Source organism: Coenobita brevimanus, chromosome 6, assembly GCF_032717465.1.
Source record: "Coenobita brevimanus isolate Jiangsu-jjx chromosome 6, ASM3271746v2, whole genome shotgun sequence".
In the NCBI taxonomy this organism is placed as follows: domain Eukaryota; kingdom Metazoa; phylum Arthropoda; class Malacostraca; order Decapoda; family Coenobitidae; genus Coenobita; species Coenobita brevimanus.
Window position 1 is genome coordinate 54,739,455 of NC_136959.1, and position 22,069 is coordinate 54,761,523.

Consider the following 22,069-nt stretch of genomic DNA (forward strand, 5'->3'; position numbering starts at 1 on the left):
TGCAGAGAATGAAAGGAAGGTGGAGTAAAGATTTAGGAAATGGAGGGAAAGAACTGGGCAAGAGGGTATCAGAGTACATGTGGATGAAGCAGTGATGATACCTAGGGCTGGTGGCAGTGCTGTCTAAGAAGAGGGAGTATGGTACCATGCGGTTTGCCACATGGGTGTGGAATGTAACTTGCATCTCATGCAGCATCTATGATAAGTGGAAGCATAAGAGAAGTTCTGGTATTAGAGGTAGGCTGTGAAATAATGCTGATTTCCTGTGTGTGGTGTATTGTGGAGAGCACGGCAAGACTGACAGGCGTGAATGGATTGATCTTGCTGGATAATCTCGTCAGTATGTGGAGTTTTGTTTTTGGAGGGACATGTTATGTGCTGCGATGAGGAGGGGTAGACTGAGATGGTCTGGCCATGTTTAGAGGATGGTAAAATGACAACTGGGTCCAGAAGGTGCAAAGTGTGAAGTCATGGGTAGAGCTGGGGGGGGGGGGGGGGGGGGGGGAAACTGGGATGAAGTCAAATGCTTCAGGGATAAGGGACTGAATAGGGAGGCAGCCAGAGATCCAGCAGCATGGACAGCCGCCATTAGGTGACTGAGGCCGACACATGAAAGCTTTCTGGAGAGAGAGAGAGAGAGAGAGAGATTAGGTCACAGGCTTCAGGGATAAGGGACTGAATAGGGAGGCAGCCAAAGATCCAGCAGCATGGGCAGCTGCCATTAGGTGACCAAGGCTGACACATGAAAGCATGCTGGAGCCTTTATGCATGACATGAAATACGATGCCTAACCACAACCAAACCTAACCACATCTAACCTAACAAATCTTAACCAAGCCAAACCAAATCTGACCATTTAAATTAACTTTACTTGACCATAACCTAGCCTTATCTAACCTAACAACCAACAGTACCTTAACCAAACATGACAAAAAAGCATAAAATAGGCTACATTAGGTCAGACTAACAATTTTGCATTAACCTGGTTATTTAAAAGAGGAAATGCACAAAAGTACAAATCTCTCCCTGCCACCTTAAGCTCAAAGCAAGGAGATGACTTTACAATTTAATGTCAGGCTTGGTGTGGTAAAATAACTCTATGCTCAACATGTGCATGCAGAATGCTTAGTTTACTGTTTAGTTATGAATATACTCACTCATCTACATCTGTAATACTGTATTTAAATTCTAATTAATAATTAGTATGGCCATTGAGTGATTTGCTTCCGACTGTTGGTGGACTTCGTACCAGTAACCTCAACCCATACACCAATCCCAAACCATGACCTTTGTGGTACACATTTTTGAAAGCTAAATTCTCAGGAGAAAAGTACGCATTATATGGCAGGAAATATGGTAGATTGGGTCAGGCCATGTGGAGAGGATGGAGGGTGAAAGACTGACGAAGAGAGTGTATATGAGTGAGGTGGAGGGGGGAAGAGGGAGGGGGAGGCCGAGGATGAGATGGAGGGATGGGGTGGAGAGGTATATGAGAGGGGGGGGTGTGAGTTGGGAGCAGGGCAGTGAAATGGCGGGGGACAGGGCGACTTGGAGGCGATTTGTTTGTGGCCACCCCAAACGGGACTGAGGCGTCTGGCAATAGATAGATAGATAGATAGATAGGGTCAGGTTACAAAAATTTAGGTTAGGTTTGGATAAATCAGCACTGATAAGGGTAATTTCATGCCAAAAACAGTGCTCTAAGATGCATCCTTCTGTCTTCAGTGCACCACAAGAAGACATCTGTCTCTTCTGCACCATTTGGGATTGTAAACATTGCTCACCACCATAAAAATAGTAAGAAAAATATGGAAAACAAGTTTTGAGAAGTGAACTGGTAAGGTCTTGTTACTGCTGAAATTAAACCAAACATTTACCTCGAGTCTACAGGTAGGGGCGAGGTGAATGGGGGATCGAGGATTCGATAAGGTATGCATACCCTGTAACAGAATAAGTATTCTCCCTTACTATTAACCTAACCATGCCTTTGTGTTTCTGGTGCTTAACATAACATTATGTACTGTATTTAGTGAGTCTAAATTGATGTCTACCAATCTATTGCCAGATGCCTTTATCCAGTAAGCAGTGGCTACAAACAAATCGCCTCCATGTCATTCAGTCCCCTGCCATTTCACAGCCCTGCTCCCAGCTCGCTCACACCTCCCTCTCTCACATGCCTCTTCACTCCATCCCTCCATCTCATTCTTGGCCTCCCTCTTCCTTCACCTCACTCACGCACACATGTAAGAGGCAAAACTGGGGTTTGAGCTTGGTGTGCCTAGGGCAAATTATGATAAATCCCACAAGCTCTGTGTATTCGTTATCACACAATTCTGCTACCATGTGCCATGTCCAGTACCAATTATGCATGATAACCAGGGGATCACTGCCACAAACACATGTGTCTCAAGCAATCTCATGGATAAGTTATTTCACTTCATTTGTTGTTTACCACCAAAAAACATGTCTAAAAATATGTTTACAACTCACCCAAACTGACAGTTATTTCATTTCACTTGCTGCTTGAACTCAACACCACACTAACACACCAGATGGTGACACATGTAGAGGCCATCTCTGAACAAACAAATGACTGTAAACTTGCGTGACGATGATCGCATAAGGAAAACAGTATTAGTATATCAACCAGCAAGGCTTCATATAGGCTCATAATCACTGTGTAAGCAAAAACTCTATCATACATCGAATAAATGTTATCACTTTTTTGTCGTCATAAATGCAATTCATAGTATATCAGCTCAATGTATAAATAGAAACTGCTGTACAATATGTACAGGTCTGACACCCCCTTGTGACAGATAGTGCCTCATCAGGGCTCTTCCCATGGTGAGGTGTGAGGAAATAAAAGGTGGCTTGGCTGCCTGATGGATGCCACTGCTGCTCTACCCAGGATGCACAGTGCCACCACGGGTAGACTACTTGTTAGTGCCACCTTTTTGCTCTGAAGGGTGAATGAAATATGATACAGAGGACTGAATGAGATGTGACATGGTATCTCTTCAATCACCGGTTTGTGGTGTCAATGAGACATCTCTGTGTGGTGGCACCACCTCCCAGGGGTTCAGCTGGTTTCCCCCATTGATCTGGTGTTCTGCCTCAGTGACACCACAAGAAACCCAATAACAACATTTGTTTGCTTACAATGTGTTCCAGCTACATTGCTCATATGAGCTGCTTTTCTCATCTTTTCACATACTGTAATTACTTGCATTGAGATAAAAATATCCTGTATTCTATAAACTACTGTATGCATCTAAGAACCCTTGAAAAGTAGTAATTGGGTCAAAACACATACATAAATTGAAAGTCAAACTCAAAACAATGAAACACTAACACGACTGACTTTTCAACCTTCAATATATTTCCACCCCTCAAAAATCATACTCTTTTGTTTGTCAACCTCTGCTACTTCATTAAAAATCTGGTCTTAAAAACTTGGCCTGTATATGAGTACTGAGCTGTATAAATGGTAGTTATCTTTCATACAAAATTCAACAAACATACTCTAAAATTATTTTTCCAATAATTTCAGTCATTACATTTGTTCAGGAGTACGATCACTGCCTCGGTACCCTCCACTGGTACAACTTCATTCATCCAAATATTATGGAATATCTCCCATTAAAATTTCACTATAGTATCTGTTACATTTCATTCTTTCTACACATACTTCAAGACCAGCCACCCTCCCATACTTCAAACTTTTCAGAGCTCTTTTTTGCCAGTGAGACCTAAACTTACAATTAATACTGAGCCACTCAATACACCCAAGCACTTTGTACGCCAGCAGAAATGGTAAGTTCTGTGCTTGTGGGGGAATTACCTGAGGATCTTGACAATAACTTTTAAGCAGTGATAATACTTGTCTCCAGTTATGATATGCAAGGTTAGTACGTATGTGACAGAAGCTGATGTTTACGCTAAATTACACATTTACAAAGGAAAGAGGTTTTGCAGAAATTAAAAAATTTATCTATTAAAGTGAGATGCTACCATATCGTAACAAATAAAGACTAATACAGTACATGATATTTGAACTACTAGTTCTGATGACTAGATATGTGATAATACAATAAATTCAAAACAATGCAGCCAACAGTTTGGCTTGCTAGATTATGGATGGAACAACTGCAGGACTGTGTGAGTACATGACTAAATTACTTGCAGTAACTGACTAACTAATATACTGCTAACTGTGACAGAGCACCCAATAACCTCTTCCCCACCTGAAGCAGTCCAGAGGAAGATCAGGTTCCACCAACACACCTCTTGCAGCCATGTCACAGAGAAACAAAAATGATTCACTATAAGCAATCTAAACTTTCATTTTAATTATAAGCACTCACTGTAAGTAAATAAAATAGAAACAAGAAATTCATAAAAATGAAGTGACAGCATTCACACTGTTACAAATTACTAATATGAACCAATACTACCAAAAATAAACATTATGTAATTGCATATTAGCAAACTAGAGTGAATATACTGTACAAAACATTAAACTTACTGAAAGTCCTGTTGCTTTTTTACTGCAGTCCAGTTTCTGAAAGTAAAAGAAAATGTCTTAGTTTCACGCATATCTACACTGCCATTTCATACAAAAATACAGATTATAAACTGTCTGTAAAATGTCTTCAATATTATTTGTATTATTATCCTGCAAAGCACTTTAGGCAACTAAGAAATGGGAACAAACCAAACCAAAGCCAAGGCATCCACCCGCAAATGCGTATTGTCAGCCATTGGGGGTTGGGGGAGGGGTAATCCTCTAGCAATCGCAAGGCTCATCATCACAGCTTCACCAAAATTGTGGAGGAGTCTTAGGATTTTGTTCTTTACTCCCACTCAGTTAAATATCACACCAGCATTCAGAAGCTTGAAGTCAGGGGTAAGATGCTGAAGGTCCGAAACTATAGCAGGCCTTTGAAGAATTTCTAACAGTTACCCTTGAAATCGCCGTTCTCTTTGTTAAGGATATGACAGATAATGGTGAATACTGGCAAGCAAAAAGAAAAAGATGGTATTTTTTCTTGCAAACTGCTCTAGCAATGGAAGACATATCACAGCAGCTTAGCCAAAATGGGCCAGTGCACGAGTGGTCCTGCCATCTGGTGGAAGTCTGTGAACTTCTCCCTGAAACATGTTTTGCAGGTTTCAAAGATAAATTTTTCTACGTGCTTTCATGCTGTTTCCCCAAATCACAAAATTTTTCAAACACCTTTGACAATCATGCTATTGCTAAGTGGGGGGGAAAAAAAAAATCATACAACAGGAATTATCATCTCCATCGAATTTAACTTCTACATACAATTTACTGTTCAATAAACATCCCATATAATTGGTGTATGACTATAACATGGTAAATATATACAGTATATAGAAATGCTTTCATGCACAAATTTTGCCATACAGGTATTTTAAAATTCGCTGCTGGGGCAATGTATGACATGTTTTCCACAGCCTACAGCATTTGGCATCCTTCTTTGATGGAAACCTGGCCCATCTTTTCACTTGTTTCATGAATGGGTGCTGGACTGCGTTGAAAGATGAGTTTGATTTGCAGTCAGCCACAGCACAAACAAAATTCATCATTTCGCTAACTGTTCTTATTGTCAATGTCACGCAACCAAGTCATCCCATCACCGACACACCTCACCGGTCTCGTGCTTGTTTACAATCGCACGTGTGGCAGAGCCTAGTACCGAATGGAAATGTCGCATGGCGAATTTATCCATGTCATTCATTAGTGTTTTCAAGAAATGGAAATCCTATTACCCTTATACGAATCATTTACCGTCTTTATACATGCACGAAGGCAATATCCCTTTAGCAATTCCATAGAAATCACCTGGCAGAAAGAAGTAAAACAAACATTTGAATACTATTTTTTTCCCAACCCATCTTCTTTATGAGGCCATGAATATTGTAGAACCTTTAGTTTTGTTGGTGAAAACCTGATGTTCAACATAACGACACTCAGTTTTAGATGGCTTTGGGTAGAATAACATCAAATACTGGTTGCTGTAACCCTCACACCTGCAAAACATGTACCTGGGAGAAGTTCACAGACTCCCACTAGATGGCAGGACCACTCAGTGCACTGGCCCATTATTAACAAACAAGCCATATATCCCAGGATACTGCCCACAAGTTTAGATACAATTTGCTCACTTGATTTTGAGATATTTTGGGAACGGCCAGACACACACACACGCAGGCAATTACATGTCGCCTCACTAGGCAGGCGATAATTATTAGTGGTAACTAAATAATATACTGTTGACTATGGCAGAGCATCCAATAACCTCTTAACCACCTACAGCTGTCCATGTCACAGGGAAAAAAATAAATAATAATAAAATGAAAATAAAATAAAATTCAATCTAAGCTTTCATATTACAAACACTGTAAATAAAACCAAAGTAGAAATTCATAAAAATGAATTAACAGCATTCACACTGTTATAAATTAACAATATGAACCAATGCCACCAAAATAAAAATAACATAACTGCATATAAGTGAACTACAGTGAATACATTGTACAGAACTTACTGAAAGTCCTGCTGTTTTTTTACTGCAGTCCAGTTTCTGAAAGTAAAAGAAAATGCATTTTAGTTTCATGCATATCTACACTATCATTTCAAACATATACAAGTACATACTGTAGATTATAAGGTTTCTGTAGCATATCTTCATTATCATTATTATTATTGTCCTGCAAAGCACTTTATGCAAATATGAAATGTAAACAAACCAAAACAAAGTCCAGATATTTCCATCCATCCACTATCCAATCCTACTTTGCCCCATGAGAAGCGTACGAGCCCGGGGCTAGGCAAGTTGGTCCTGACATTTAAGATGAGAGTGGCCAGCCTCACTTATCCCTGAGTGGCATTACGTGAGCAATAAACACCAACCACCCCTTGGATATAAACCTTCACCAACTCAATCCGATTGGAGTGCCGTAATTACCCACTAAACCACCAGATGCCAAAATTTGGTTATATAGTTACCACCCAATGTAGTAAATGGTTTCCTGGTGTACAGGAAACCATTAGGCTTGTCACTCAGTGTAGAGTCACCCAGAGGCAGAAGGATGAGGAAGGAATGAAGGAAAGAAAGACAGAAGAGGGAGTGTAAAGTCACCCAGAGGCAGAAGGATGAGAAATAAATGAGAAAAACAGAAAAGCAAGAAAGGAAAGAAGGATGGAGGAGAGGAAAGGGCAGACACCTGAGATCAGCACTACATCGAGTGAGTGGATGATGAGAGCCCCCACCTACCACCTTATATTTAATACTGGGGAAAAAATAAATCCTGAGGGCACCACTAGTGTCTTAAGAAATCTCCAATCAATATTCAGCCTCCTGTCACTTTTACAGCAACAAACAAAGCCAGCGACTCAGATCTTCAGGTTTGTACTGTAATGTATCAGCAATGGTGGAATGTGCATATGGAACCAGAACAAAATCCACATGCAAATCCACAGGTGTTGAGAAATCGCCTTACCCTCTAAAATTCTACCTAAAAACAGTCCAGATGGCTTCAAATCTGGGTCCTGTGCCTGTCCAGGGCTCAGTAAAACTAGACAGACCTGTAAGGCTCTGTGAAACGTGAGAGGTGCAAATGAAGTTTACAGGAATGCAAACACTGTAGGCATTTAAGGAAGGAAAGTTCCATGTAATGGTGTGGTATGTGATAAAGACAAATGCAAATGAAATGGATATGTGGGAAGGTGTGACATGTATAACGTCAGGTATGAGAATGCATGAATGGGGTATGGGGGAGTTGGACTGCTGACAAACAATTCAGTATTTGATAGACGAATGTAGGAGGAGTAGACTGTAGCACCAGTCGAGCAGGGCAGTACTCCCGAGGTGGATGGAAAGCTGATGACAGGGAGTGCTGGAGCTTCCGTTTCATCAGCCCTCAGGACTAGTTCCTGACCATCCCCCTTTGCTGAACTTTTTCAGTGACTCAGTTACACAGAGAGTAGGACAGCATGCTCTCCAGTACAAATTTCTCTAACTATCTACACCAAACTACATGCACAGTACACACTACACTTCCTATTCAAAATTTAACTCAAAATGGCGTCTCTTTACCAAGCCTCGGAGTCCCCAGGGGGGGGGACCATAAAAGCCCCACCATCCGCCCCTCTCCCGGTGATGACTCGAGGTGCCTGGAACCACTGTCTGACTCTCTTCTTCTTCATTTCTGCAACATTCGCGGCCTTTCCTCTAACTTTTGCTCTGTTGAGCACCACCTCTCCTCCTCTAAACCTCACTTTCTTTTTCTAACTGAGACTCAGCTGTCTGAGGCAACTGACAGCAAACCCTTTTCTGTATCCTCCTACTTTCTCTATACTCATTTCAATGCCAAAGGTGGCTGTTGTGAATATGTACGCAACGACTTATCTTGCTCTCGTGTTCCTGAACTCGATTCATCTGAATTCTCTACACTCTGGCTTTGGCTTTCCTGTCATTCTCTGACTAAATATATCTGTGCTATTTACTTATCCTCTAATTCTACTGACTATCAAAAATTCTTCGACTATCTTACTTCTACGATGGAACACATTCTATCCATTTCTCCTTTCTCTGAAATCTCCATTCTAGGAGATTTCAATGTTCACCACCACCTTTGGCTCTCCTCTCCTTTCACGGATCCACCTGGTGAACAAGCCTACATCTTTTCTATCCTTAATGATCTAGAGCAGCTTGTACAGCACCCTACCCGTATCCCTGATCGCCTTGGAGAGAGCTCCAACATACTTGACCTCTTCCTCACAACTAATCCTTCTGCTTACTCTGTTAATCTTTTCTCTCCGTTGGGCTCCTCCGATCACAACCTTATTACCTTAACCTGTCCTATCACTCCGGTACGGCCTGTGGACCCTCCAGGGAAACGTCGTCTATGGCATTTTGGAGCCGCGGACTGGGAGGCCCTCAGGCAGTACTTCTTTGATTTTCCCTGGAATGATTATTGCTTCCATGGCCAGGAGCCATCTGAGTGTTCCTTGCGCATTACGGAGGTTATTCTCTCGGGCATGGAATCATACATTCCTTTCTCATATCCTTTGACTAACGCAAGAAAGCCTTGGTTTAATCACGCTTGTTCTAATGCTGTCCGCAACAAGGAGAGGGCCTGCAAAAGGTACCGGAGCCAACCCACCCCTGAATCACATCATCTTTACGTTTCTGCCCGGAATCGTGCTAAGTCTGTTCTTCGCTCTACTAAAAATAATTTCATCCATACTAAATGCTCTCAACTCTCCAACTCGAATTCTTCCCGCTCCTTCTGGCACCTTGCCAAAAATCTTTCTAACAACTTTACCTCATCATCCTTCCCTCTTCTTTTCTACTCTGATGGTTCTGTAGCTATTTCTTCTACTGATAAAGCTGATCTCTTCGTACAGACTTTCTCCTCCAATTCCACCTTAGACGATTCCGGTGCTGTTCCTCCATCTCTTCCCCCTTCTGACTTCCTCATGGCCGACATTAAAATTTCTTCAGTTGATGTATTTTCTGCCATCACTGGCCTCAGTACTAACAAGGCATATGGGCCTGATGGGGTCCCTCCTGCTGTTCTCCAGAACTGTGCTTCTGTGCTTACACCCTGCCTAGGCAAACTCTTTCGCCTTTGTCTGTCAACTTGTACCTTTCCTTCTTGCTGGAAGTTTGCTCTCATTCAGCCAGTCCCAAAGAAGGGTGACCACTCCCAACCCTCCAACTATCGTCCAATTGCTTTAACGTCCTGTATTTCAAAAGTTTTCGAGTCAATTCTCAACAGAAAAATTTCAAGGCATCTTTCCTATCACAACCTTCTTTCCGATCAACAGTACGGATTCCGTCAGGGACGCTCCACTGGCGATCTTCTCACCTACCTTTCAGACTCCTGGTCATCCTCCTTTCGGGACTTTGGCGAAAGCTTTGCCACTGCTCTTGACATCTCAAAGGCTTTCGATCGAGTCTGGCATAAATCTTTAATTTCCAAACTGCCCTCCTATGGTTTCTATCCTTCTATCTGTGCCTTCATCGCCAGCTTCCTTTCTGGTCGTTCTATAGCTGCTGTTGTAGACGGCCATCGTTCTTCTCCTAATCTATCAACAGCGGTGTTCCTCAGGGCTCTGTCCTATCACCAACTCTCTTCCTTTTATTCATCAATGATCTTCTAAGCTGTACATCTAACCCTATCCACTCATACGCTGATGACTCCACCCTTCACCTTTCCATTCAGTTCCCGCAACGCCCATCTCAACATTTACTTCAACAAACAAGGGATGAGGCTATGGCACACCTAATGTCTGACTTGGCTCGTACCTCTGACTGGGGTAAAAATAATATGGTTGTTTTTAATGCATCTAAGACTCAGTTCCTAAACCCATCAACCCGACAAAATCTTCCACAGGTATACACACTAATGTTTAATAATATTCAGCTTAATCCTGCATCATCCTTGAACATGCTTGGGGTTTCATTTACTCGGGACTTATCTTGGAAAGATCATATTACATCTCTTGTAAAATCTGCTTCCAAGAGATTGGGTGTGCTAAGCCGACTCCGCTCTTTCTTTACCCCTGCACAATTGTTGACTCTATACAGGGGTTTTATCCGCCCCAGTGTGGAGTACAACTCTCATGTGTGGGGAGGCTCCCCACATACAGCTCTTATCAATAGGGTGGAGTCAAAGGCTTTTCGTCTCATTAACTCTCCTCCTCTTACTGACTCCCTTCAACCTCTGTCTCTTCGCCACACTGTTGCATCTTTATCTCTTTTCTATCGCTACTTTAATGGTCACTGCTCCTCTGAACTGTCTGCTTGCATTCCTCCACCTCTACGATGGGCGCGTAGCACCCGTCTGGCAGCAAACTCTCATCCCTTTTCTGTCCAACTCTCTAATGCAAGAGTTAACCGTTACTCCCAGTCTTTCATTTATGCAACAGGTCAGCTCTGGAACTGTCTCCCTCTGTCTGTATTTCCTGCTGCCTATGATCTCCAGTCTTTCAAACACAGTGTGTCCAGGCATCTCAAAATGATCGGATCTTGAATTTGGCTCTGTTGTATTTTGTTTTTCTCTTGGAGGGAACTGTTACTGCGGGCTCATGGCCTTTGGTTCCTTCTTCCTCGCATTAAAAAAAAAAAAAAAAAAAAAAAAAAAAAAAAAAAAAAAAAAAAGGGGGGGATCTCCACTGAGTGTGGGATGGTGAATGTTGCTTTAATTACTGTACTGCATTTGGACCATGTAAAAAAGTCCCATCCTGCCCTTGTAACTTCATATTGGAATAACCCTGCTACAAAAAGAAACAAAAAATGAACAACCACCCAACACTACACAGAGTACATTTGAGGCCATTAGAGGGAAAACCTGGTAAGTGCCAAAAAAAGAAAACAGAAAAAAATGCTGTTAAAGTTTGTGTACTTTAAATATGACAACTTTTCAACCAATGAAGATATTCTGCTCTTGTTTTTTTTTTCATGTCGCCTAATTCATCTACTTTTCCGTAATGATACTCAGACGCTGATAATTAGTGGTATTTTAAATGAAAAAATTCAATAATGTCTTCTTTCTCCTCTTGTTAGACAACAATCGACAACAAAGTAGCAGTACTTTTACCCATAATATGTGTTATTGTAGGTCAGCTATAGGATATTGAGACTGAAAATATGTCAGTAGGTAAATAAGGACATGTGCCTTTATGGTGGTGTCATAAAAAAAAGCTCGGTGGTATGCGTCGAGCCATGCAATTGGCGCGTCTTGCAGCCACCTCCTGCTGTGTGGCGCTCGCCTGGTTTTCCCTCTCACTCTTGGCCTCACATACATGCGGCTTACAATAAGCGCGTGTTTTGACATGAATACTATGGTAAAATCGCCTTAACTCAAGTAGGAAAACCGGACATGATGTTGGTTTCCAAGGATGCAGTACCTGGGAGAAGAAAATACTAAGCCAAAATGGACCGTAATGGTAATGTCATGGAGTGGTTGGCTATCAATAGCAGTACGGTCGTTCACTGCCCTTTAAAAATCGTAATTTTCAACCATCTTAGGGACATCATTTTCACTTAAACCCTTGTTGTAGTGATAGAAGAGGATTTGGGGAATAAAGTGGTATATGTAACTCCATTTCAGGCCGGGGTGGCGCTTACCTGGTTTTCCTTCCAAGCGCCTCATTTGCAACATCCTTCTTCCTCCAAGCAATACTACACTTCACACTTACATAAACTCACAGCCACCAAAGCCATATAAAACATTCAAGCTAATAGCATCTTTCCTGAAGCACCATCAGACACACTTACACCTCTCTCAGAAACTAACCTACCAAGTGGCAGTACATTTAGCCAGCCAGATTTATGCAATCACCCCCTTCCCCACTATATAAACACATGATACAACTCAAAAACCATCCACTATGCTTACACAGAAATGCATCCCCATACACCAAAACAACATTCATGTCCTTTCAACCAGATTCCTCTTGGATGAACACCACCCCCATCATTTAACTTCACCTTCTTTTCCTCATCAAAGCACAGCAGTTGAGGACACCAACGGCAACGGTACATATTCTGTGTCCTCCAACTTTGTCTACATTAATTTCACAGCTAAAGGAGGAGGAGAAGGAGGAGGAGGAGGAGGAGGAGGAGGAGGAGGAGGAGAAGGAGGAGGAGGAGGCAGTGGTGGTGGTGGTGGTATTAGTAGTAGTAGTAGTAGTAGTTCCCTAGGCAGTCTGGCCAAACAGCCCCGAGTCCCTAAGGAAGGCCATGGCCGAGACCGGGCTTTCCCACAGAGCTCTCCAGGAGTGTATGTTGTGTTGCTGGCGTAGGTGATTGTGTACAATGCAGTCTTCCATAATGTGCTTAACAGTATGGGGTGCTGTGTTGCATCCTGGACAGGCATCAGTGACGGAGTCATCCAGCCTCTTCTGGTAACTTAAGAGGGCTGGATGATACCCACATCTCTGCCTGGCCTGGTGGACCCTGTCCTCAAAAGGGAGGTAGGATTCAGAAGGGTGGATATCAGGAGGCCATGCATGCAGCTGTGTGTTGTCTTTAAGTGACTGAATGGAGCAGCAAGTGATCTGAGTATGCATATGCCTCTGGAAGCTGGTCTAAGGTGGGCGAGGGGAGAGAGATGACAGTATTTGTGTATGATATTGTGTGCTGGGTGTTGTTTTGATATTCACTGGTGTGTGTAGATGTGCTGCCAGGTAGTGTAGTGGATGCTGTGGGTTTGTGGAGGCTGCAGCGAGAATTTGGGTACCTCTCATGTCTAGATGATCCTTGACTTTGAGGACTTTGATTTCTTGATGTAGGTGGTCTATGGGTGCAGTAGCTGTGCAGCCTGTGATTATTTTTAGGGCCTTGTCCTGTATGGTCTGTAGAGTGTTGTAGTGTGTTTCAGTGAGGTTAGGAGCCCCTCACAGGGCCTGAGAGCTAAAGGTAGTTACTATGTGTACCTGCATGTTTGCAACAATTTAGCTTTTTCTCCTGTTCCCCAACTTAATCTTCTGATTTTCTACATTTTGGCCATTGCTATCCCTGCTGCTTATTAGAACTCTTAACAATGCTTATGTAAATGACTCACGGCTCTTGTGGATCCTTGGGCTTCTGTTGGGCTTCCTCCTCATCACCATCCTTAATGCCCACAAGTTCCACCACTGTGTCAAAGCGGGACTGGAATACGAATGTTACACGCACTCCAACATAAAGTGCCTTGGCTTGTGATGTCCAACCAGAGTACTGAAAGAGAAGACAGATGTCTCAGTTCATGTGAGAGATGAAGGATGCCTAAGTTCCGATTAAGTAAATGTCTTTTGTGCAGTATATACCATACTGTCATCATCGTCATCCTAAACCTATTTCACAAAATAAATGGAGTAGGCAGGATCCATAACAGGAAACAGTATATAAGGAAACTTCCAATTGTGAGGGGGAAATGCAGAAAGTATGGAATCCAGTGAAACAAAAACTTCACTATTCCACCCACCGTTGATATGTTTCTGTATAAAGTCTTGCCATCTTTGTCAAATGCCTGGAACTTCTGTAAGAGAGACTTGCCATCAATTCTCCAGATGGGTGGGTGTTCCATCATGTCCATATCTTTCTTGGCCATCACAAACTCACCACTCTGCAAGAAGGAAAATAGTTATCAGCGACCACTGTTAAACTCCTCCTCCGATAAACAACAAAAATGGGAGTTAAGTCTCCAATGAACAAACCATACATTTCTTCAAAACAATGATGTCCTTTTAAAGTAGCCATCAGCAGACAATTTACTTTAGTTTAGAAGAGGCTGCTTGTGGAGAGGGTTGACAGCAATGGTTATTAACACCTTCAATGATGTGCAATCTTCATTGCATTCTTGCTAATGGCAAAAAATTCTATTCGGCATGGGAAGACACCTCCCATACGGGGATTGTAGCTCCTTTTCAACAGAATGGTACTGCAGTTCCTAAATACATATCCTTTATTTACCTAAAACTGCATCCTGGGCCTTTTCCATCAAATAAATTCAAGCTAACCAAGCATTCCCATACCAATTATATTCCTTTACTTAAGCTAACTTGACATTCCCATTTCAACTACAGTATATTCAGAGTCTTATAGGGTGTTGAGATGTTCATACAAAAAAAAAAGTGGGCATGGGGAGAGTCTTTCAGCAGTCTGGTAGTAGTAGAAAAATGCATTAATCCTGGGACAACAGAAAATCGTCCTGCATCTTTCATACAGTAACATATAAACACTGTTAGTCTTAGTAAGGGAGGGGGGGGACTTGAATTGGGAAGAAAGAGAGAATATAAGAAATTTTATATCAGAAACAAAGGCAAAAGGAAGTGAGAGAACAGATGAAGAAGTAAGTCTCTCCTCACTGCTATTGCCTTGTATCTCAATTTCCTTCAACCTCCATGTAGATTTTGTCATTTCCTCTGCCACCCTTACTGATGTGGAACTGAATTTTTAACTGGCCTCGTCCCATCCTGCCAATACTATAACAACCTCCACACTTCCTCAATCTCTTCCTTCCATCCATTACCTTCTGTATCTAAATCCTTAACCCCTACACACTGGTTGACATGTATTGCCATCATGATTTTGGGCACAGAGCTACGCCAGTTGACGTGTATAGCCACAGGCATCTTCCCACCACCCTTTGAACTTTAACTTATCCTTACTCATCAACGAGACCACCTGGAGACATGAGGATACTTTCATTTTAAAGAGGAAGAGTTGGACAGTCTTATGTATCTTTATTTTTCTGTCTAGCTGTTATAGTTTGGCAGATATTAGGGTTTGAAGTAAGAGTATTTTTTTCAAAATCATGGAAATCCCTCGTAAGGAGAAGCGTGTGACATCGGAAACCCCCCGGCGTGTAGGGGTTAATCAGTTCACTGTCTTTTTTTTCCTGCTTCTTTTCTCTTAACTTTATTTCTGATTTCATCTTATCTCCACACACTATCACACATTTCTCCTGATCTACTGTCTCTCTCAAAATGCTCTCCCTCTTTCTTATGATATCTATTACTCCTGCTTCAAAACTCACTTTGTCTTCTTTTCTGCTCTCTCAAATTTCTCCTTAGTCTTCCTTTGTTTGACCACTATTTCATTTAATGCAATTTTTCTATTTATTTCATCCACCTGCCATGCATTCTGCATATTTTTCATTTCTATTTCCACTTCCTCTGTTTTCATTTTATTTTTCCTTTATACTGTACTTCTTTTTAATGTTTCACTCTCTTCCTTTAACTTTTTAATCTAACTTTCTGCCTTTGATTTATATTCTATCATTTCCTTGTCAGTCTTTCTCTCCTCCATTTCATCCCTCTCAGCTACTGGGATCTCCAAAGCAGTCAACCTCTCTGTAATATCCCTACCAAAATCCTTACCAGTAAATTCACAAATTACTTGAATTCTTTCAAACAATTTCAACCTCTTCATAACCACCCATTCAGCCACCACCCTCACCTCTAACTTTTTTCTCCATATTCTTGGATTTAACCTGGAACCCTTCAAATTCTGGCAATTCAGGAGTCATCCTTTTACCAACTTGATTTACCCTTTGTTGTAACTCCGGGTGTAACTGTGGAGAAATGGGCTGACATGGTTGACTTAAACAAAGCCTTAGCTGTCTTATCAGTGTTAAGTGGTCAGCTGATTTTAAGAATATCCATATCTTTACAATATAAGCCTTCCATCTTCTTGTGTGTGTGTGTGTGTGTGTGTGTGTGTGTTTCTTACCTGACTATTTTTACAAGAATGAGCCAAGCTTGTACTGTCCCATCTTTTGAATAATTTTTATCGTACATATCTTTGAATTTATGAATAGTTTTTGCACACACAATTTCAACGGTAGTGCATTCCACTGATCAAATGCTCTATTTGGGAAGCTGAATTTTCTAACCGCCTCTCTTTTTGTACAGTTTTTGCAGCATCCTCAATGTTGCTTCCCCAAGGTTATATACTCATTTATGTCTATTTTCTCTTTTCCTGTGATGCATTTATATGGCATAATCATACCTCCTATTTTCTTTCTCTCTTGTAATGTTGACAGGTTTAATTTTTCTAGTCTTTCTTCATAGCTTACATCCCTTAGACTTGCTGCCCATCTTGAAGTGGGCCTTTGTTCCTTTTCAATATTATCAATGTTTTTTGAGATGTGGATTAAAGACTACCAATACATACTCCAGAGTAGATCTAATAAATGATGTGATTATCTTTCTCAACATGTCTTCATTTATATACGTGAATGTTACTCTCAATTCAGCAAGCAGTGTGAACATGTTCCGTACTTTCTCACCGATGTGGTCAGCCGGAGATTGTTATTGATAATCACTCCTAAGTCTTCCTCTTCTGATATGTGTAAAGTTGAATTTCCAAGCTTATAATCCCAGTCTGGTCATTTTTCACTTTTACCAAACTTGATTACAAGACATTTGTCAATTTTTAAATCCATTTGCCATCTACTGCTCCATTTATGAAGCTTATTTAATTCTTCTAGTAACTCGGCAAAAGCCTGTGTTTGTAATTTTCCTATGTGGTTTTGCATTATCAGCAAACATATTTTGACAGCTTCCATTTCCATTGTTGTTGATTAAGATATCTACGTATACTAAAAACATAACTGGTGCCAGCCCTGAGCCTGTGAACTCCACTAAACATTTGTCTCCATGATGAACAATTTCCCCTCAGTACTGTTCTCATTTCCCATTTTCTGAGAAAATTTTGCATCCAATGATACAGATTACCTTAGATTCCTACTTCATGGTACAGTTTTCATAAAAGTCTTTGGTGTGGTACTCTTTCAAATGCCTTCTTGAAGTCCAAATTCAGTGGAATCTCCTAAATTGCAGTCTTATGAGAATATGCACAGGCTGCGATTTGAGCTATTTGCAAGTAAGAAATAACTAATATTATGGGGAGAATTACTTATGAGTCCATCATCTTGGAAAAGTTGCCCCACTTACTCCTAAACCTACGCCAAACTGGTCAAAACCTATATCAAATTGGTCACCAGTAAACACTAACAACCTGGAAAAGAAATTAGTAGAGAATATTTGATGGAAATGAACAACACTGTAGGATTCTTACCTGACTCTGGAAGATGACACTGCTTGAATCAACAGGGAAGGGGGGAAGAGTTCGAGACTCTCTGACCGTATTTATTTTCGATCGTGATCCTGTTAGGCCAAAGACTCTTAGGCTGTGCCTAACCTAACCTAAACTACATTTCAGTCGTAAGGCAATTCGGCCGTTTACCACTTTAGGCCTATACAGCTGAACTGTTTTACAGACGAAATGACAGGGATGTGGGGGGAGGGGTTCTGAGGCCTGAGACGGACTACAGCTTCCCATCACCAAGCGAGTGTGCTGCTGCCTCATGCTACCACCTCTATGCTGCTTCCTCCTTATCAACCTCCCTCAGGAACCCCTCAAAGTTCAGTGTCGAGGCAATGGAAGTGGTGTCGTCATTGTCCTCGGTTGCCTCCATGTCCTTGTAAGAGTCGTAGATTCGCTGACCTTACCAAACGGGCGTGGCCATTCAATATTTTCTATTGAAATGAGTCTTTCACAGGTTACTTATTATACCTGCATTATTACATCTAAAGGGCATTTTCATGAACTTACCTCTGAAAGCTATAAATAAGGATTCAGAATGTGTGATACACTGACGCATCCAGTCTGAGTGGTGGTTGATAAACAACGCGGCCAGTTGGACATATTGTTCGTAAACACTGCCGATGGTGACTTGCCAGTTTCCTCCAATACCCAAATTTTGTTTTTTTCCCACTCACTTCTTGCAGTCACAATTCAACAGTTAATTATCTGTATTACATATGTATCAAAATCACTTTTTTTTTTTTTTTTTTTTTTTTTTAAATGCAAGGAAGAAGGAATTGTGGAACATGGGGGCGCTCACCATCCACTCACTCGATGTAGTGCTGCTCTCGGGTGTCTGCCCTTTCCTCTCCTCCATCCTTCTTTCCATTCATCCTCTGCTGTCTATCTTTCCTTCGTTCTTTCCTCTTTCTTCTGCCTGCAGGTGACTTTACACTCCATCTTCTGTCTTTCTTTCCTTCATTCTTTCCTCTTCCTTCTGCCTGTGGGTGACTCTACACTGAGTGACAAGCCAAATGGTTTCCTGTACACCAGGAAACCATTTACTACACTGGGTGGTAACCATATAACCAAATTTTGGCTCCTGGTGGTTTAGTGGGTGCTCCATTCGGATTGACCCAGTGAAGGTTAATATCCAAGGGATGGTTGGGGTTTACTGCTCACGTAATGCCACTCAGGGATGAGTGAGGCTGGTCACTCTCATCTTAAATGCCAGGACTAACTTTCCTAGCCCTGGGCTCCTACGCTCCTCTTTGGGCAACGTAGGATTAGATGATGGATGGATTGCTGAAGACGGAACTAAATGCCAGGAGCCTGCAAACTGTTTTTTCCAAGAAAAAAACAAAAACAATACAAAAGAGAGCCAAATTCAAGATCCAATCATTCTGAGCTACCTGGACACACTATGTTTGAAAGACTGGAGATCATAAGAAGCAGGAAATACAGAGAGGGAGACAGCTCCAGAGCTGACCTGTTGCATAAGTGAAGGATTGGGAGTAACAGTTAACTCTTGCATTAGGGAGCTGGTCAGAAAAGGGATGAGACTTTGTTGCTATATGGGTGCTACGCGCCCATCGTTGAGGTGGAGGGATGCAAGTAGACAGTTCAGAGGAGCAGTGACCATTGAAGTAGCACTAGAAAAAGAGATAAAGATGCAACAGGGTGGAGAAGAGACAGAGGTTGAAGGGAGCCAGTAAGAGAAAGCCTTTGACTCCACCCAACTGAGAGGAGCTGTATGCGGGGAGCCTCCCCACACGAGAGTTATACTCTACACAGGGGCGAATAAAACCTGCGTATGAAGTCAACAACTGTGCAGGGGTAAAGAAAGTACAGAGTCAGCTTACCACTCCTAATCTCTTGGAAGCAGATTTTACAAGAGATGTAATATGATCTTTCCAAGATAAGTCTCAAGTGAATGAAACCCCAAGCATGTTCAACGATGATGCAGGATTGAGATGAATATTATTAAACATTAGTGGGTACTCTTGTGGAAGATTTGTCCGGTTGATAGGTGTAAGAACCGTGTATTTGATGCATTAAAAACAAGATTTTTTTTTACCCCAGTCAGAGATATGAGCCAAGTCAGACATATGGTGTGCCACAGGCCCATGCCTTGTTTCCTGAAGTAACTGCTGAGATGGACGTTGCTGAAATCGAATGGAAAGGTGAAGGGTGGAATCATCAGCATATGAGTGGATAGGGTTAGATGTACAGCACAGGTCATTCATGAATAAAATGAAGAGAGTTGGCAATAGGACTGAGCCCTGAGGAACACCAAGGAAGCTACAGATGGAGGCAGTGATAGGGGGATAGAAACAGTACGTGGGCAGTTTGGAAATTAAAGATGTATGCCAGACTCAAATCGAAAGCCTTTGAGATGTCAAGTGCACTAGCAAAGCTTTCGCCAAAGTCCTGAAAAGAGGATGACCAGGAGTCCCTAACGGAACCCATACTGACGATCAGAAAGAAGGTTGTGACAGGAAAGATGCTTTAAAACTTTTCTGTTAAGAAATGACTCAAAAATTTTTGAGACATACGATGTTAAAGCAACTGGACGATAGTTAGAGGGTTGGGAATGGTCACACTTCTTTGGGAATGGCTGAATGAGAGCAAACTTCCAGCAAGGTGGAAAGGTAAAAGTTCATACACAAAGGCGAAAGAGTTTACCTGGGCGAGATATAAGCACAGAAGAACAGTTCTTGAGGACAACAGGAGGGACTCCATCAGGCCCATATGCCTTATTAGTATTGAGGCCAATGATGGCAGAAAATACAGTACATCAGCTTAACAAGTCAGAGAGGGGAAGTGATGGAGGAACAGCACCGGAATCGCCTAAGGTGGAACTGGAGGAGAAAGTCTCAGTGAAGAGATCTGCTTTATCAGCAGAAGAAATAGCTACAGAGCCATCAGAGTACAAAACAGGAGGGAAATATGATGAGCTAAAGGTGTTAGAAAGGTTTTGGCAAGGTGCCACGAGGAGCAGGAAGAATTCAAGTTGCAGTGTTGAGAGCATTTAGTAGGGATGAAACGGTCTTTGGCAAGGTGCCAAAAGAAGCGGGAAGAATTCGAGTTGGAGAGTTGAGAGCACTTAGTACGGATGAAATTATTTTTAGCACAGCGAAGAACAGACTTAGTACGATTTAGGGTAGAAACATGAAAAAGATGTGATTCAGGGGTGGTTGGCTCTGGTACCTTTTATGGGCCCTCTCCTTGTTGTGGACAGCATTAGAACAAGTGTGATTAAACCAAGGCTTTCTTGCATTAGTCAAAGGATATGAGAAGGGAATGCATGTTTCCATGCCCAAGGGGATAACCTCCGTAATGCGCAAGGCACACTCAGATGGCTCCCGGCCATGGAAGCAATAATCATTCCAGGGAAAATCAAAGACGTACTGCCTGGAGATCGTCAGTTTGTTATTCTATCATTCTATCTATTGCCAGATGCCTCAATCCCGTAAGGGGTGGCCACAAACATATCGCCTCCATGTCGCCCTGTCCCCCACCATTTCATTGCGCTACTCCCAGCTCACATCCCCCTCTCTCATACGCCTCTCCACTCCATCCCTCCATCTCATCATTGGCATTCCCCTCCACCTCACTCACATACACTCTCCTTGTCAGTCTCTCACTCTCCATCCTCTCCACATGGGCAAACCACTTCAATGTGTTTCTCCTAACACTTCCTTATTGCAACCACATCCACACCACAATGCACCTTCACTTCCTCATTTGTCAGTCTGTCTCTCTATGTGACTCCACATGCTCCTCTCAAATAACTCATTTCCACTGCTCTCACTCTTGACTTCTGTCCCTCCAACAAGGTCCAAGTTTCACATCCATACGTTAGAGTTGGTGTCACAATATTGTCATGTAGGAACTTTTTCACTTCCATGCTCACTTCCTTGTTTCTTATCACTGCTTTCAAGGAAAGAGCACTTTCTTCCTTGCTGTACCTTTTAAAGCACTTCACCCTCTAAACTTCCATCCTTACTCATCACACTACCCAAGTACTTAAACACACTCACCATTTTCCAATTTCTCCTCATCCAATCTCACTGTACATTCACTTACTTCACTTCTCTCGAAGAACATAACTTTACTCTTTCCTACATTCACCTTTAGGTTCCGTTTCTTATGCACTCTCCCAAACTCATCCACCAAGCCTTGCAGCTCCCCTTCGTCTTCACTCAACAACACAGTATCATCTGCAAACAACGGTACAGAGAGTTTCCAAACACTGCCCTCTCTCACTAAGGCCACTCCAACATCCACTGCCCTACCTTGTACCTCTTTTATAATCCCAGCCATATACAGACTGAACAATCAGGGAGACATGACACAACCTTATTTCAATCGAACCTTCAAACAGAAAAATTCACTCAGTTCACTATCTACACACACTGCACCCTTAACACCCTAATAAATACTCTTCACTT

At 42.0% G+C, this 22,069-nt stretch overlaps 1 protein-coding gene across 1 annotated transcript in view; it reads right to left on the minus strand.

The window, feature by feature from the left end:
- Positions 1 to 22,069, minus strand: part of LOC145399783 (uncharacterized) — a 192,194-nt gene that overhangs the window by 56,984 nt on the left and 113,141 nt on the right. The window contains exons 8-10 of the mRNA XM_080272335.1: positions 14,008 to 14,148; positions 13,606 to 13,760; positions 6,576 to 6,611 (exon numbers count right to left, since the gene is read on the minus strand). Of these exons, the coding sequence (XP_080128461.1) occupies positions 6,576 to 6,611; positions 13,606 to 13,760; positions 14,008 to 14,148 (332 nt within the window). The remainder of the gene's footprint in view (positions 1 to 6,575; positions 6,612 to 13,605; positions 13,761 to 14,007; positions 14,149 to 22,069) is intronic.